This window comes from Schistocerca serialis, chromosome 11, assembly GCF_023864345.2.
Source record: "Schistocerca serialis cubense isolate TAMUIC-IGC-003099 chromosome 11, iqSchSeri2.2, whole genome shotgun sequence".
NCBI classification, from domain to species: Eukaryota; Metazoa; Arthropoda; class Insecta; order Orthoptera; family Acrididae; genus Schistocerca; species Schistocerca serialis.
In genome coordinates, this window is record NC_064648.1 from 113,844,738 (window position 1) to 113,863,268 (window position 18,531).

The 18,531-nt window shown below is 40.2% G+C and overlaps 1 protein-coding gene across 2 annotated transcripts in view; it reads right to left on the reverse strand.

The window, feature by feature from the left end:
- Positions 1 to 10,195: 10,195 nt before the first annotated feature.
- LOC126426711 (solute carrier family 35 member E2A-like) overlaps positions 10,196 to 18,531 on the reverse strand; it is a 169,171-nt gene continuing 160,835 nt past the window's right edge. Inside the window, exon 8 of one of the 2 annotated variants that reach the window (XM_050088633.1) lies at positions 10,196 to 10,792. In XM_050088633.1, coding sequence (XP_049944590.1) covers positions 10,784 to 10,792 — 9 coding nt within the window. In that variant the 3' untranslated portion in view covers positions 10,196 to 10,783. Of the gene's footprint in view, positions 15,849 to 18,531 lie in introns of both variants that reach the window. The other variant, XM_050088632.1, reaches the window with a different exon arrangement.

Genomic DNA, 18,531 nt, shown 5'->3' on the forward strand with positions numbered 1-18,531 from the left:
TGCTGGTGATTTTAATGCAGATTTATTGAAAAGCCCTGTGAGTGAACAATTACTGCAAACAGTAACACTGTCACTCAATTTAATTGTTACTGTGAACTCTGCAACTGGGGTATGTAAATGCTCTGAAACTGCTTTTGATAATATCTTTGTAGACAAATTTAGGGGAAAAAAAGTCATATCACAAAACCAACAGTATATGGGCGATCATGAAATCCAGCATCTTATATTAAAAGTTGAAACTTGTCAGGATATAAAATCTATGAAATCTGAGGGTAATAAATCAGTTGAAAATTGAGAATTTTAGCAGATTGCTCAAAGAAATGAACTGGATAGATGTTTACGGTACTACTGACTCGAATGAAAAATACAAAGCATTCATTTGCAAAGTTACTTCCTCATTTAAAAATTGTTTTCCCCGAAAGGTAACTCAAATCAAACAGAAGTCTCAAAATAAACCATGGGTTACAGTGGGGAATAAAGATATGACATAGGATAAAAAGGAAGGTGTATCTACTATCCACGGACAGCTCCAATGTTAGCATTGTAATGCATTACAAAGAATACTGCAAAATATTCAAGCAAGTAATCCAGAAATGTAAGCAGTTTTATTATAAGAAAAAATATAGTTACATCAGGCAAAAAAATAAAAACAATGTGGGATATAGGGAAGACAGACACAAGTGGGGCCAGAAACGAACTCATAGCTGTAATTAAATAATTGAGACATTGGTAACAAGTGCATGTAGTGCTGCAAATCTCTTAAAGAAGTACTTTGTTTCTGTTACTGACAGTTTGGTGTTACCACTATGAGTAAAAAGTACAGTTGAATATCTGAGACCAGAGATAACTTCAGTAAAATGGAAATGACATTTACATCTCTCAAAGACGAAGCATTCATAATAAAATCCTTAAAATCAAAGTAGTGCGCAGCTCGTGGTCGTGCGGTAGCATTCTCGCTTCCCACATCCGGGTTCCCGGGTTCGATTCCTGGCGGGGTCAGGGATTTTCTCTGCCTCGTGATGACTGGGTGTTGTGTGATGTCCTTAGATTAGTTAGGTTTAAGTAGTTCTAAGTTCTAGGGGACTGATGACCATAGATGTTAAGTCCCATAGTGCTCAGAGCCAACCATTTTTTAAAATCAAAGTATTCTAATGATTATGATAACATACCAACGAAGTTAATCAGAGTGCTCATGTGAGTAGAGTTGTTGCTATTGTTATTTGTGTAATCAATCTCTAATTAACGGAACATTTTCAGATTCACAAAAACATTGCTGAACTTAAGCCTGTTTACAAGAAGGAGAATAAAGAGATACCATCAAACTATTGATAAATTTCAATTTTGCCATCTTTTTCAAAAATATTTGAAAATATTGAATTCAAGCATCTTCTTAAGCATATGACTGCAAATAATACAAGGTGTCCACAATGAGACTCCAACATTTTAATATCCTATATCTTTCTCATTTCAGATGGGGGACCTGTGAATCCTGAAGGGGCAGACAGAGCAACTCAACAAGTTTGTGGTGTGCAAATTTGATATGCCAAGTGGCCGTAGTGGAGCTGCAATCAATTGTTTTATCAAAATGGAGGATACGAAGAAGTGTGCACGAGTGGTCTGGTGGTATGCGGAGACAAAATCAGCGACCCAAGTGCAAAGAAACTTTCGTCGAGTTTACAACAAAGCGCCCCCGTCGTTCGAGACTATAAAGAAGTGGTGTGATCAGTTTTTAGCTATTGGGAGTGTTGCGAAAGGGCATGGTGGTGGTAAGCCTGGGATCAGCGAACATCGTGTGGAACAAGTGCGGCGGTCATTTGAACAAAGTCCACAGAAGTCAGTGCGAGAGGCAGCACGAGAACTTCGTATGAAACATTCAACAGTGCACAAAGTGCTTCATCAGCGATTACGTTTGTACGCATATAAAGTGCAGGTTGTGCAAGCAATCAAGCCTGATGATCGACCAAAGTGAGAAGAATTCGTACGTGTCACGTTAGATCGCATTGCCGCGGACGAGACGTTTTTATCACGCGTGATGTTTACTGACGAGGCAGCCTTCCACGTGTCAGGGGCTGTCAATCGTCACAATGTGCGCATCTGGGGGTCTGAAAATCCACATGCACCTAGGGAACACATGTGCGACAGTCCGAAAGTTAATGTGTGGTGTGGTTTGATGATAAATCGCATTGTTGGACCGTTTTTCTTTCAGGAGCCGACTGTGGATGGAGCCATCTACCTGGACATGTTGGAACAATTTGCCGTGCCACAGATAACAGACCTGCAGTCAAATGTGATGTTTCAACAGGATGGTGCACCACCCCATTGGAGCCTCGATGTCAGAAAATTTTTAAATGACACATCCCCGCAACGATGGATTGGCCGTGGAGGTTCAATTCCTTGGCCACCACGTTCGCCTTACATAACCCCCCTCGATTTTTTCTTGTGGGGTTATGTGAAAGACTGGGTATACGCTACACCAGTAAAGGACCTGCAAGACTTGAAACAGCGCATAAGAATTGTCATCAACTCTGTCACAGTACAGATGCTCCGCAACACATGGCACGAAATCGATTATAGACTTGATATTCTTTGCACTACCCGTGGCACCCATGTTCAAGTGTACTGAACCGTCCACCTATGTATGAAAACTTGATGAGCTGCTGTATGATATCCCTGTATTTTTTCGTCAATAAATTGCGTTTCCTCTCAGATTTTATGAGTTCAAATGTTGGAATCTCATTGTGGACACCCTTTATATTGTCCAAGTCACAGGTTGGGCTCCTTAAGGGTTCCATCCATAATTGCAGAAGTGTAGGTGTTGTAGGATTTTCTGCACAAACTGACCTCTTGATTGTGTCCCATAAACATTTGATGGGATTTGTGTTGGCTGATCTGGATGGCCAGATCATTCTCTCGAATTGTCCATAATGTTCTTCAAAAAAATCACGAACAGCTGTGGACTGGTGACATGGTGCATTGTCATCCATAAAAAGTCTGTTGTTGGGAACATGAAGTCCATGAATGGCTGCAAATGTCTCCGAGTAGCCAAACATAACCATTTCCAGTCAATTATCAGTTCATTTTGACCAGAGGACCCAGTCCATTCCATGATATCAGATTAAATCAGATTCAGTTTTTGTTCGTAGGCCCAAAAATGAGAGACGATTCTCATGACCGTGGAACATGACAGAAAGTGTAACATAAAAAATCATAGAACACTTGAATATACAACTCACCTCCCTGGTCATTTGTCAGATTTTCAAAATATGTGAATACATTACAGTAAACTGGAACTGCTAATATTTACATAATCAATACACAGTCAGAATGAAACATAGTTATGCACTTTTAATAAATTTATCATACACAAAATCAATGTCTTAACTGTTGTCACCAAGTGCTGTCAAAACTGAAATCAAGAGACAATTTTACGTAACTTGGTCTAACAGTCCCTGTTAAGATATTCGTCTACAGACTAAAAGGAGTTGCGTAGCAAAAAGTCTTTCAAAATCTCTTTAAATTGTGCTTAATCTAAAAACCATGTTTTTAATGGTTGCGGGTAATTTATTGAAAATGTGTGTTCCTGAATAATGGACCCCCTTTTGGACCAAGGAAAATGATTCTAGGTCATTCTCTATATTGTTCTTATTCCTAGTACTGATACTATGTGTTGACCTATTTGTTGGAAATAGTAATATACTATATACAATGAATTTCATTAAGGAATAACTATACTGAGAAGCAATAGTTAGAATACCCAGTTCCTTGAACAGGTGTCTACATGATGATCTTGAATTTACACCACAAATGAGTTTTATTACACGCTTTTGCACTCTAAAAGCTTTTATTTGGTTTGATGTGTTACCCCAGAATATGATCCCATATGACACACTAGAATGAAAGTAAGTGAGATTTTTTTATATTTATGTCTCCTACATCTGATATTGTTCGATTGCAAATACAGACTTGTTTAGCCACTTCAGCAATTCTGTGGTATGCCCTTTCCAAGTGAATTTATTACTGAGTTGTAATCTGAGAAATTTAACACTGTCAAACCTCTTCGATCTGCATGTCTTCATATGTTATTCACATGCTGGAATGAAATCTCTAACAGGTTTTGAACTGCATATATTGAATCTTTTCAAAGCTTAATGACAGTGAATTAGCTTTAAACCATTTATTAATGTCAGTGAAAATTTGATTAGCAGCCACTTCTAAATTTGTGCTCGACTTGCTATTTATTGCAGTGTTTGTATCATCTGCAAACTTAGCATCTGGCAGTGTAACAGACAAGACGTCAAAAGTGTACACAAGAAAAATAGTGGACCGAAGATGGAACCTTGAAGGACACCACATATAATTAATTCCCAATAAAATAAAGATGATCGCGTACTCTACAGGTATTTTGCAATGACTCCCTTTGTTTCCTGTCAGTCAGGAGAGAATCGAAGCATTCTGCAGCACTGCTGGTGACACCATAATATTCTAATTTACTTAGGAGAATGGCTCAATATTTTTGCAGAGGACTTCCACCGACTTGCTGAAACGATGCCCCATACAGTTGCTGCACTATGCCATGCAAAAGGTGGTCTGGCACGATATTAGCAAACATCCCGTGACTCTTTGTCACCTCATTGTAGAAGGACTTGCTGCTTTACTTCGTCTGCCTTAATGGTTGCTGCTGTTGAGAATCGTGATGCCATGGCAACAGAGACATCTATCAGTACCAGCAACATCTACAGCCATAAATGATAAATAATTAAAACATCATTGCAAAAGATAGAGTGGGAGAGTACAGCTCAGTGACAAAGCAGACAAGAATGCAATCAACACCGACGATTAGCTCACTGCCCTGTTGCAGTCATCTGTTGTCAGTATGGCACGAAATACCCCGACTGCTGCCGGCTGCTTCCGATCATAAGTTCATACGCTGCTGTAGTTCCCAGTACCTATACTTTACAGTGTTGTGTGTCGTTTTGTTTGTTGACTGTGTGTTCCACCTTACAAAGATGAGTGCTGTAACAAAGAAAGAGGAAATTTGTGCCTTTGCATCTAAAATTAGAAGCACTAAGACAACTTGACAAAGGAGAAACAATAAAAAAACTCGCTCTCGAATATGGTGTCGGTGAAGTTCCTGTTGGTGACTGGCGAAGAAACCGACTTAAATTGGAACAGTTTTCTTCACAGAAATGCTCACACGAATCTCTCAATCGAAGAAGTATAAAGAAGTCAGACTTCGAAAAAACAAGTGAGGCATTGTCCATGTGGTTTACCCAACAGAGACAGAAGGGTGCTCCGATTTCTGGCCCAATCTTGCAAGAAAAAGCTTTGTTTTTCAGAAACCAGCTGCAGGAAGGAGATGAAAATTTCGCCGCTAGTGTGGGCTGGCTCGACAAGTGGAAGAAGAGGTACGGAGTGCGTCAACTAGACATATGTGGAGAAAAACTCTCTGGTAACACTCAAGCTGTTTCAAAATTTATCGTCGAGTTTAAAAAAATCGTAACTGATGAAAATTTGTCTAATGAACAAGTATATAACTGTGACAAAACTGGGCTAAATTTTAAAATGTTACCAGCAAGGACACTTGCTTCTTGCGAAGAAAAAAGTGCTCCTGGGCACAAAAAAAGCAAAGAGCGGCTCACAGTTATGGCAGCTTCAAATGCAACTGGAAACCACAAACAAAAACTAGTTGTGATTGGGAAGTCTGCCAAGCCAAGAGAATTCATTCAAGAATGTATCCATCTCAGCTCTTCCAGTTGTCTATACACATCAGAATAATGCCTGGACGAATCAGGAAATCTTCAAGAACTGGTTTTTTAACTCATTTGTACCTGACTGCAATAATTTTTTAAAAGAAAGGGGACTGCCATGCAAAGCAATTTTGCTCACGGATAATGTGTCCTCACATCTAAGTGCAGGAGAACTGCAGTGCGACGGTATCCACGCCTTGTTTTTCCCACCAAACGTTACCTGTCTCATTCAGCCCACGGATCAGAGCGTTCTGGAATGTCTAAAAGAAAAGTATCGACGGCGATTGCTACAGTCAATCCTGCATTCCGAAGACAATGAAAGCATTGTAGGAGTTTTGAAGAAAGTGACTTTGAAGGACGTCGTGTACTGGATTAGCGAATCTTGGAGCGAAATAAAGTCAGACACAATTTCTAAGTCATGGAGGAAAATTCTACAGGAAAGTATGTCAGACACAGAAACTGAAGATTTATCAGATGAGGACGATCAGCCATTGTGTAATTTAATCAGAAGATTGCCAGGGTGTGAAGAGACAGAAGAGGTGGAAGTAGGCGAGTGGTTAAATTCGGACGAACAGTTGGAAGTGACAGACTCTTCTATAATTGACACGGTTAACATTCCATTGCAGTGTGAGAGTGACGAGGCAGAGGCTGCACCGATGACGAGTCACACCGACCGCTACGCTGCTCTCGAGGCCGCCGTATGCTACGTGGAACAACAGCCTGAGGCAACACCAACTGACCTTTTGCTCCCGAGACGGTGGCGTGACATTGCCGCGAGGAAACGTTGCAGCTTCACCAAACAAAAGAACATCACTATTACATGTGTAAATAAATAATTATTGTTATTCTGGCAATGCAAATACATGTGTAAATACTTTTATTTTAATAAAGTTCATATTCTGACCTGTATTACTTACAATGTCATAATATTTCTCTTTCCCATTTAAATTACGATAGTCCGAGTTTTCGATAGTTCTATGTGGTTCCGGTCCCGTTCACCTCGAACTATTGAGACTCTACTGTATTAGGTCTTCTGCCCATTCCATTCACATATGGGGCGTGGAAGAATGACTGTTTAAATGTCTCTGCGCGTGCTGTAATTAATCTGTTCTTGTACTTGTGATCCCTACAGGTCTGACACAGAGAGTTGTAGTATATTACTAGATTCATCATCTGGATTCTTGAAATTTGTACGTAGCTTTTGTTGGGATAGTTTGCATCAATCTTCAAGTGTCTGCTAGTCCAGTTCATTCAGCATCTCTGTGACACTCTCCCATGGATCAAACAAACCTGTGAATGTTCATTCTGCCCTTCTCTCTATCCATTCAATATCTCCTGTTAGCCCTATGTGATATGGGTCCCACACATTTCAGCAATATTCTAGGATTTGTCTCACAAATGTTACGTGAGGAATCTCGTTTTTAGGCTGACTGCATTTCTCCAGCATTCTACCAATGGAAATGGAAATGAGCATTTGGCATCATTGGCTCGGAGGCCCCTTACGGGGCAGGTCCGACCGCCTCGGTGCAGCTCTTATTACATTCGATGCCACATTGGGCAACCTGCACACCAGATGGGGATGAAATGATGGTGAAGACAGCACAACACCCAGTCCCTGAGCGGAGAAAATCTCCGACTAAGCCGGGAATCGAACCTGGGCCTGTAGGATGGCAATCCGTCACGCTCATCACTCAGCTATCGGGGCGGACGTTCTATCAATAAACTGAAGTCTATCACCTGCTGTCTATGTGGTCGTTGCGTTTCATACTCCTACAAAGTGTTATACCTAACTGTTTGTATGAGTTGAGTGATTCCAACTGTGGGTAAGTAACCTGGGCACTGCAGAGTTAGAGAATGAGAAGGACAATGTTTTATTGCTTGTCTTCCAGTTCCAACTCACAGGCATGTGAGCCCTATACTGGCCAGATGCTATGGTGTAAATTTCAAATGGAAGTAACGTAGATCCACGAATGCAATGGTCATCTTCAAGTGCGGTACATATTTGTAGCGAGAAATGTGGAATTAATATAATAGAGGGAAACATTCCACGTGGGAAAAATTATATATAAAAACAAAGATGAGGTGACTTACCGAACGAAAGCGCTGGCAGGTCGATAGACACACAAACAAACACAAACATACACACAAAATTCAAGCTTTCGCAACAAACTGTTGCCTCATCAGGAAAGAGGGAAGGAGAGGGGTAGACGAAAGGAAGTGGGTTTTAAGGGAGAGGGTAAGGAGTCATCCCAATCCCGGGAGCGGAAAGACTTACCTTAGGGGGAAAAAAGAACAGGTATACACTCGCACACACGCACATATCCATCCACACATACAGGCTTCTGTATGTGTGGATGGATATGTGCGTGTGTGGGAGTGTATACTTGTCCTTTTTTCCCCCTAAGGTAAGTCTTTCCGCTCCCGGGATTGGGATGACTCCTTACCCTCTCCCTTAAAACCCACTTCCTTTCGTCTACCCCTCTCCTTCCCTCTTTCCTGATGAGGCAACAGTTTGTTGCGAAAGCTTGAATTGTGTGTGTATGTTTGTGTTTGTTTGTGTGTCTATCGACCTGCCAGCGCTTTCGTTCGGTAAGTCACCTCATCTTTGTTTTTATATATAAAAAGAAATGTGGAATTAAATTAACATTGTTGTAATACATCAAAATGAGTGGAACAAAAATGACATTAGAAACTTTTAGCAAACATTTGTGATGGGTCTCATATTGCATAATGCACTTTAATAAGAGTACAGTATAGTTACTGTTATTATTGAATGAATCATCCCCTCGTGCACAATACTTTGTAAGACAATTACGGTGTCACAGTCAACAGAGAACATTCGATACGAAGTATACCAAGTGGAGCCAAATTTTAACAATCAGTATTTGGGGGCCGGTGGCCAACTTATTGTGCCCTTACCAAAGCTAGTCTGTACATATTTATTTATGTAGGTTAACCAATTAATAATATGGTCGGAACATATGCGGCCCATGGTGCTGCTCCACAATGTTGGTGTGGGCTCTTGAGTTGTGGGGGGTGGGGGTGGGGGGTGGTGACTGCTGGCTTAGATCAGATTATAAATAAAAATGAAGGAATCAAAAATTAATTACTGCAGAGCAGTGTACATTACTTGACAACATTCATAGGATTCTTTGGGGACCAGGTGTTGCAAGGACAGACATAGACGAAGAGCATTTTTTCCACTTTTAAGTATTTCTATCAACAGGACAAGGAAATTCTCTTCCTGAAGATAAGTTCTGCCCAGTCACATGATAATAAAATATACTCTGCTTTGGAACTGATATCACTATTTTATCACACACCAAATCATATCTTGAATTCAGGGAACAGGAATAAGTGTCTTAGTGGTAAATGTTGATAAAGCATGTGAAGAACATATTTAAGTCACAAAAAATGCACCTTCACCGTTTTGAATGTACCGTGTTCACTGGAATGTTATCCTTATGAAAAATCAATTTCTTACATACAAATCTTGCTCATTTTCCACACGGATCCACTAAGATACAGTTGGGCCCCGTTATGCCTTTGTGTGCATAATCTGTTGCGATTTAAATCTTTTGAATTCACTGCAGTTTAACACTTATATCTATCAACAGCATTCATAGATTGCTTTCAACTGTAAGCTCTGATATTCTCATCCCCCTTAAATTTTCAAGCTGGTTCAGATGTAGCATAACATATGCTTTTGAAAACAAAATAAATTTCCTTGAAATTCTCTCTGTCTGCATACCCAGTACTCTACATGTATTTACTGAGTCAGTTGTCATGCGATACAGTTTAAGTTTTATTTTCATTTTGGAAGGTACGCCTAATGTTACTAACATTTATCGGAAGTTAGAACCACCTTTTGTTGACAAAGGTAATACATTTCGTTGAGAGTAATTTCCATCAGCTTGATACGAGAGCACCACTCAATATTTTGACTATTTTTAAATCCAGCTTTTTGGAAGAATTGAGCTGTCTCAGTCAAAACACTAGGTCCAAATAACCAAACTCAAGCAGTTATTTTCTGATAATAGATGTGACTATTATAAATTATTTAATATATGCAGATTAGATTATAGAAATCAGTGTCTTGGTCACATGTTAATTTATTAAAACTGATAGATGGTTTTGGCTTTGCTGCCATCATCAGATCTAAAAATCACAGCAGGGCATGTAAGCACATAGTTATGTGCTGACTATGCTCATGTGTGGGATGTACATCACTGACTATGTGCCTGTGTGTTGCTGCTGTAATTATTAGATCTTATGATGGCAGCAAAACCAAAACCGGTTATCAGTTTTAATAAATTAGCAAGTGAACAAGACACTGATTTCAATAATGTATCCCAATACAAAGATAGGCCTATAGATTTTCTCAGTAGATTTAAACCGCCTGATTTCACATACATGATTTAGTTAAAAAATGCACTGCTTTGACAAAATTGAGTACCAGAATTGTATTACTTTATTCAAATTCTGCTGTTTGATATATGTACCATTTACATTCCATTCAGTTTATATTTTTGCAATTTCAGGGTAGTGTTTCAAATGCTTTCAGTCCCAGTTCGATCAATATGCTATAAATGTCAATGTGGCACTTACAGGAAGTTGCAAGTCAATCATATGGGGTTCAAAACTTATGAGTGCACAACGGGCAAGAAGAACTGTGTTAAAAACTTGCGGGTTTTGCACCACCCGATAGCTGCCTTATTAATAAGGATCATTATTTTTTGCACACAAGACAGTTTGTTTATTTTTTAGGCTGCAGAGACAACACTGCAGATTGCATATGATGTAATGTGTAGTGAAGAGGAAGTGAAAGCAATTCCTACACACAGTTTTGAGGGAACAAACATTTATTACAAAAAGTTCTTTCTTCCATGTGCTATAAAACATTTCATGACAAAAATGTGCAAAGTTCAACAACAACGTCCAACATCTTTCTTGTTACGAAAATAATAAAAACATCTCATACAAACGAAGCAATACTGGTATAGCGAGGGAAGCGTCACGCGCCCTGCACGCTCTTATCACACAGCCTGAAAATTCAACAACCACAGCAGTAAATAAATAAATTAACATACTCCTCGGCACAGAACACGTGGTAATAAAAACAGACTTCTTTAGTTTACATATTTACACAAAAGGCAGTGAAAAACAATGGAAAATACTTAGGAATGTGTAAACAGACAGACATTGTTCCAAATGACACAGAGTATATACAAAAACTTAAATTGCACAGACAGTTATTACAGACACATCAGAGTACACAAGTCTTCACAACCAGTGATCTGTGGTTATCACACTATGCCTGCCCAGATTTCACATAAGCAAATCATAACACTGTTTGAATGTAAGCAGGTTCATGAAAAACTTCTTGCTCAAGTTACTTCCCGTACAACAGAAATGCCACTGCAGATTTTGTTACGTGTCTCAAACTTTAGTTAATCTGGAATGTTTTCCATTAGCCATTTTGCAGCACTAGAAAAAAAAAACCCACACACATTAGAGGTGTATGTTTGAAACATTTTAAACCTCAAACACAGTAACAGTTTTGAGCCAGTAACACATTCCATTGCTAGCAGACAGTGAGATACAGCAAGGCGATTATCAAAAAATTATTGTCATAGGCAGATTCATGAACCTAGGCAGAATGAGTTGGATCTGTTGCTGAGCGTGTGACAAGACGTACATTGCAACAGCCACTTACATTATAATAGCCAATTACATTAGAATTGCCACCGAGTGTTCCGACGCTTTTGAAGTACTCAGTTTTAAAGGTCGTTATCAGTGAAAACTTTAAATGTGATTGCGAGTTATTGCCCACAGAATTGCTGCAAGTACATATGGCCTATGCAGGTGATAGGCAACAATACTATGTAAAGTGCACGGAATGCATACTTACTTCATGAGTGAAGCAGCAGACAACTGTGTGATCAGGTATATTTCTGGTCATCGAAGCACACTGTACCAGCTCAAAGGGCCTGTTGCATCTCTCTGCTGACCATCAACTCCGCAGTTACACTGACCACCATTGCAATGCATTTGTGAGTTATGGAATTATGGATTTTACATATCTAACCTAACTAGTACTGCTCCGAGACAAGCAACTCTGACTCGGGGCGTACCACAGTACAGCCATCTACTGTCCAGAGGCTTCGTGTCGTCACACGTCAAAAGCAGAAACAAATTTCAAAACACAACAGGTAGTACAATTGAAATGAAGAAACCTGCAGAAGTGAACATACAGTTACAAATACAGAGTATAAAAGAATGGATAAGGCAGTTACAGAGTAAATATATAAATCACTGATGCAGAACTGGCTAACACATATGTTCCCAAAAACACATAGACATAGAATCACTGGGGAGGCCACAGAATAAATCAAGAGACCGACACTACGAACAAAACAGTAAAGGTTATAATGTACTTCACAGTCAAATTATGTGACAAAAGAAAGAAGTTTCAGGCTCAGTCTCACATACTAGATAATATATTTGTTTCGTACACCTCGTTTGGCAATAGGAGTGAGCATAGTTACCTGGTATTACATTCTATAGTGTGATTTACATTCAATTGAACTACTTATTTGGAACACATCTCGATGTCTCCTCTTTGTTTTTCACCTTGTGATTGTATGACCATATATGCAAGATCACTTGCAAATGATTAGTAAGTGGCGAACAGAACATATTATTCAAGTGATATGCAGCTTCAATGGACCAGTGGACTAGCAACAATCAGATATGATAATGGGATACTCAATTTCGTGGACATTTATGAGAAATGCAGAAGTAATGAAGGTGATTACACAGAGAAATAAGTAAACTTCAGCTTTGTAAGTGACACGATTTTCTTGATATTAAAATATATTTTATGAATTTATTAAAATCAAATGGCCATTACTTACTGGATAACCCACCTAAACCGGAACCACAGGAAACGAAAAACTATTTCAAGTGACTTGCAAATGCCAAGACTGACTGTGGAATAAATTGGAATTGTATCTTATACAGTCGCTGGACAAGGATACTGAGCTTATTATGGATATTTTTTTGTAGGGAATGAATGTTTCCCAGTCACACTTGGAATGTAAATATTGTCAGATATTTATTACTGTCTTAATGAAGGAGGAGTGAAGACCTTTGTGAAACAACTTGACTAAAGAAAGCAATCATTTGAAAGGATTTATCCTGAGACATCACATAATAGTTAATTTGACAATGCAGAGACATAGGGGGAGTAGAAATTACATAGAGAGGGAGACCAAGGCTGGAATACAGTTAGGAGGTTCAAATGGATGTAGGCTGCAGTGGTCATGAAGAGATGGAGAGACTGACACAGGATAGACTAGTCTTTGGACTGAAGACCACAACAACAACAACAAGAAGTAATGTTTGTTGTTACTTTGCAGTGCAGACGTGGGAAGTTACCACCAGAAAATACCTTCACGGGCAGCTGGGACTGCTTGTTGTTAATATAATGAAATTTATTGGCAGTGAGAAGGACAAAAGAGTGAAAGAAAATGGGACGGAAAGTGTGAGCTAAATGTTGAAGCCGAGTGAGCTGACAATGTACAAATTATGACACGAGGGACACGACTGTCGATCGGAGTGGAATTCGTGTATCTACCCCTGTAAAGAAGCAGCAAAGCGCAAATGCGATATGTTTCACTGAAAATCTGAAATAAAGTGTAATCAGGCAATACAATCTTCCATATTTTTAAACCATACAAAGTTACGTAAGTTTTTCAAAAAATTCACACAGGTTCTTTTGCTGCGTTTTGTTCGAGTTTTGCAGGGAAATTCTGAGAAGAACTGGTCTGCCTATGGGATCTGATTTTAAAATGTGTCAGAATAAATAAGCCGTCATGTACAAATGAGATGACAGTGTGAAAAAATAGACACTGCGCCCAATTTTTTTTTTAAAAAAAGAGAAACAATTATTCGTTCCGCTTCACAGGGCATTGACATACAGACACTCAGCATGTGGTGACAGTCCACTTCTAATGATACCTAAGTGTATTCTATTACTGGCTCCCCCTCCTGACTTTCAAGTGTAAACGTGGCAATGCTGCAACTTTGGTCAGGTCAAAAGTTCATTTTGATAGGTAATAAATGTGTCCGTCAACTGTGCCTCTAGTAGTTCTCATACAGTCTTAGTCTAAAGTCCCAAAATTACCTGTCAATATTAGAGTATACAATCTAAAACATCTGAGACAACAAGATGAACTGGCACACTGACAGACTGCCTCTCAAAAGTAAAATCTGTAAACCAAAGCAGCAGAAGAGTCTGCAATGACACAGAAAGCACACATACTGTAACAGGGACATCAAAATTACATGGTGTCATTGTTCTAGTGATGGCCATAATAGTGGAAGATGAGGTGATTATTATAAGCTTGTTGTGGAAATATAAAGTATCGAATATTTTGCCATGATCTGTGCAATTCCAAAAGAAGGCAAATCTATTTTCCCTCTGCGTCAGAAAGATTAACATAAAACCAGCTTTGTGAAAAAGAGCAGCACATGCAAAAGACAGAAACTGATGGCAAACCTCAGATACTCATTTGTCAGGGACTAAAGACTGACCAGATCTACGTTTTGTGCCATCAACTTGTCCGAACATATTTAAATTGATAGAGCTTCTGCACTAGCAGAGAGTTTTGTTCTACCATTTCATCCTTCAATGTTCTTGAAATTTTTCATCAAATTAATTTTAGACAAAGGTCTGAAGTGAGTGGTGCTACACAGTGAAGATACAACTATGTAGTTAATGGCACTGTGAACGTGAGTGATAAAGTATAAAAGACACATGACATTATGGCACAACATGTAGGACAAAAGTTTTCATTGTTCCTTGTGAGTTCCAAATTCCTATGGAGCACAAGAGTTTGGTAAAATAGTTACATAGTTATTAAAGGCAAGAGGAAGATATTACATTCAGCAGGCCATGTGAGAGATTCCAAGTTCAAAAATGAGACGAAGTAACTCACTCACTATGGCAATAACACACTCCATCAAATACGTAATTATTGATCAATGAAGTTTCCATATTACTAGAAGAAATACAGAAACTGCCCACTTTTTATACAATTTTATTTACGCTATGGTGAAATGCATTCGGGGTTTTCCCATCTTCAGTTGGTGAATACATTTATATTTTCATTACACCTATTGAGCACTGAAAACCTAATGTAAACAGGCATACCCAAAGCTATGTAAAAGGTGGGTGGCTCCTGTATTTCTCCAAGTAATTTGATCCACATTCATGAAGCTCAAGGTGGTTATTATCATCAATAAGTTGTTAATTTCCCTACTACAGACTGCTGTCATCAATACCTCTCTCCTCCTGGTATTTCAGCTGAAGACATCCAACCATTTCAGAGTGAGTCAAAAAGCTGTCCTAGAGTTCACTTGGAAGATGGCTGGATGTTCTGCAGATGAAATACTTTAGAAAAAGGGAAGTACTGGTGACAGCAGCAATACCAAAACGTCACAGATTTAGTGTTATACCAGGAAAACATGAAGACTTGTGCAATTGTTGGGTCAAACAAATACTGTTACCCTTTACTCTCTCTTCTGTACTTCCAAGCCTGAAGAATGCGCAATCTGCACACATTCTGTGCACCGTTTACGGTTTTAGGTTATTTCTGAATCTGAACAAGACATACACTCTCTGGTCGCAAATAGATGACTGCCTAACCCGTAACTCAGACTGCAGAATTACTGAAGATGTTTCAACTGTTTCCTCCAGAGAGAGACGTCTGACAACCTACACGTTGCTTCGAGAGCCATCTTATTACAAGGAATGTTACATCTTGCAGTCGGTGCATCGTGCTATATCGTGGCAACAGTGGCCTCGGAGCAAGTACGAGGAATTGTGCTCCGGTGTCGAGCAGTGCCTCGGCAGGCGAACACGACCGACAGCGCGAGCTACGGCAGAGGGTGTCGGTAAGCCGGCGACGCTCACTGCTCGGGAGCCGGTCACAGGCGTCGGCAGTCGCGATGGCGCGAAAGGACGAGCCCCGCTGGCGGCTGTCATACCGTCCGCACCTTCCACACCAGCTGCGACAACATGCCGTCTCCGGCAATCTGCAAAACAGAGCTCCGTGCAGCGACAGCAGGCAGAGGCCACACGCAGTACTCTAGGGGAAAGGCTCCAGAAGGTGTGAGGAAGAGGAAAGATCTCACCATATCGGTATTCTGATACTCTTTGTTTTGAGACGAGATAAGCTGATTCCAGCCTCTGATGTTTAAGGCTACCATCTTATCAGGTGGTATATGATGTGGGTCACAAGCACACGCATTCTCTATCAAACGTATGATTATGTGGCATATCAAATAAAATATGTGAGTGTATTGAGGATTTATTGGTTGGGAGGCATGTTATTATGGATAGAGTATCATGAACAGAATTAGAAGTAACTTCAGGGAAGTGTACTGGGACCCTTGTTGTTCATGTTGTAAGTTAATGATCAAGTACGAGGGTTGAATGAAAAGTACTGCCACCACCTTCGTTAATTGGGTTTGGATGAGAATATTTTAATAAATCAGACATCATCATTAGAATGTGATCTTCAATTACCAATATTCACTTTTCCACATAATCAACAGCCAACTGGATACATTTCTGCCAACGGTGAACAAATTTTCTGACGCCATCACGGAAGAAGTTGACACTCTGTTTCCGCAACCACAGTCTCACAGTTCTCTCGACATCTTCATCAGAAGCATGATGATGTCCCCATTTCGTCTCCTGTCACAACTGAATGAAGAAAGCCATCACCTTCATTCTCGTGACGCGAGAGGAGTTCCTGACAAATTTCGAGTCTGTGCCCTTTCATTTCAGGTGTCAGCATCAGGAGTACTCATTGTGCACAGATCTTCCAATATTCAAGCAAAGCAATAATGTGACCTACACATTCTTGTGAAATGCCAATTGTGCTTGCAGTTTCTCTCCGAGTGATACGACGATCATCCCGAATCAATCTGTCAGCATTCTGCTTGCGAAACTCGGTGGTTGCTGTGACAGGATGTTCAAGTCTTTGTTTGTCACGCAGGACAGATGTTCCCACATCAACATCGTCAAACTTACTCACCCACTGATGCACAGTACTCACATCAACACAATCACCATATACTGCTTTCATTCTCTGTTGAATCTCCTTTGGGGTGACACCTTCTGCTGTCAAGAACTCAATCACTGCACATTGCTTAAATCGCATTGACTGATCATCTGTGCAGGGTTACTTTACACTGTAACAACACAACCGTTCAAGACTTCCCGCCAACTGGAGCTGTAGGGAAGAGGCAACGGAACAAGGCAGTACCTGTCGCATACCAATGCTGCCAACTGCTGAAGAGTTTGAAGGCGGAGGCATCACTTTTCAGTCAACCCTCATAGACAAAATTCATAGTAACCTCAGACCTTTTGCACATAATGCAGTTGACTATTATAAAGTACTGTCTAGACAAAACTGCAAAAATGCTCAGTCAGATCTTGATAAGATTTCACAGTGGTATAATGATCAGAAACTTGTTTTAAGTGTCCGGATATATAAAATGGCACACTTCAAAAAACCTAAAAGAAACAGTATTTTACAACTCCAACATAAAAAAGTCATAACTTGAATTAGTCAACTTATACAGGGTGTTACAAAAAGGTATGGCCAAACTTTCAGGAAACATTCCTCACACACAAATAAAGAAAAGATATTATGTGGACATGTGTCCGGAAACGCTTAATTTCCACGTTAGAGCTCATTTTAGTTTCATCAGTATGTACTGTACTTTCTCGATTCACCGCCAGTTGGCCCAATTGAAGGAAGGTAATGTTGACTTCGGTGCTTGTGTTGACATGCGACTCATTGCTCTACAGTACTAGCATCAAGCACATCAGTACGTAGCATCAACAGGTTAGTGTTCATCAAGAATGTGGTTTTGCAGTCAGTGCAATGTTTACAAATGCGGAGTTGGCAGATGCCCATTTGATGTACGGATTAGCAAGGGGCAATAGCCGTGGCGCGGTACGTTTGTATCGAGACAGATTTCCAGAACGAAGGTGTCCTGACAGGAAGGCGTTCGAAGCAATTGATCGGCGTCTTAGGGAGCACGGAACATTCCAGCCTACGACTCGTGACTGGGGAAGACCTGGAACGACGAGGACACCTGCAATGGACGAGGCAATTCTTTGTGCAGTCGACGATAACCCTAATGTCAGCGTCAGAGAAATTGCTGCTGTACAAGGTAACGTTGACCACGTCACTATATGGAGAGTGCTACGCGAGAACCAGTTGTTTCCGTACCGTGTACAGCGTGTGCAGGCACTATCAGCAGCTGATTGGCCTCCACGGGTACACTTCTGCGAATGGTTCATCCGACAATGTGTCAATCCTCATTTCAGAGCAAATGTTCTCTTTACGGATGAGGCTTCATTCCGACGTGATCAAATTGTAAATTTTCACAATCAACGTGTGTGGGCTGACGAGACTCCGCATGCAATTGCGCAACCACGTCATCGACACAGATTTTCTGTGAATGTTTGGGCAGTCATTGTTGGTGATGTCTCGATTGGGCCCCACATTCTTCCACCTACGCTCAATGGAGCACGTTATCATTTCATACGGGATACTCTACCTGTGCTGTTAGAACATGTGCCTTTACAAGTATGACACAATGTGTGGTTCATGCACGATGGAGCTCCTGCACATTTCAGTCGAAGTGTTCGTACGCTTCTCAACAACAGATTCGGTGACCGACGGAATGGTAGAGGCGG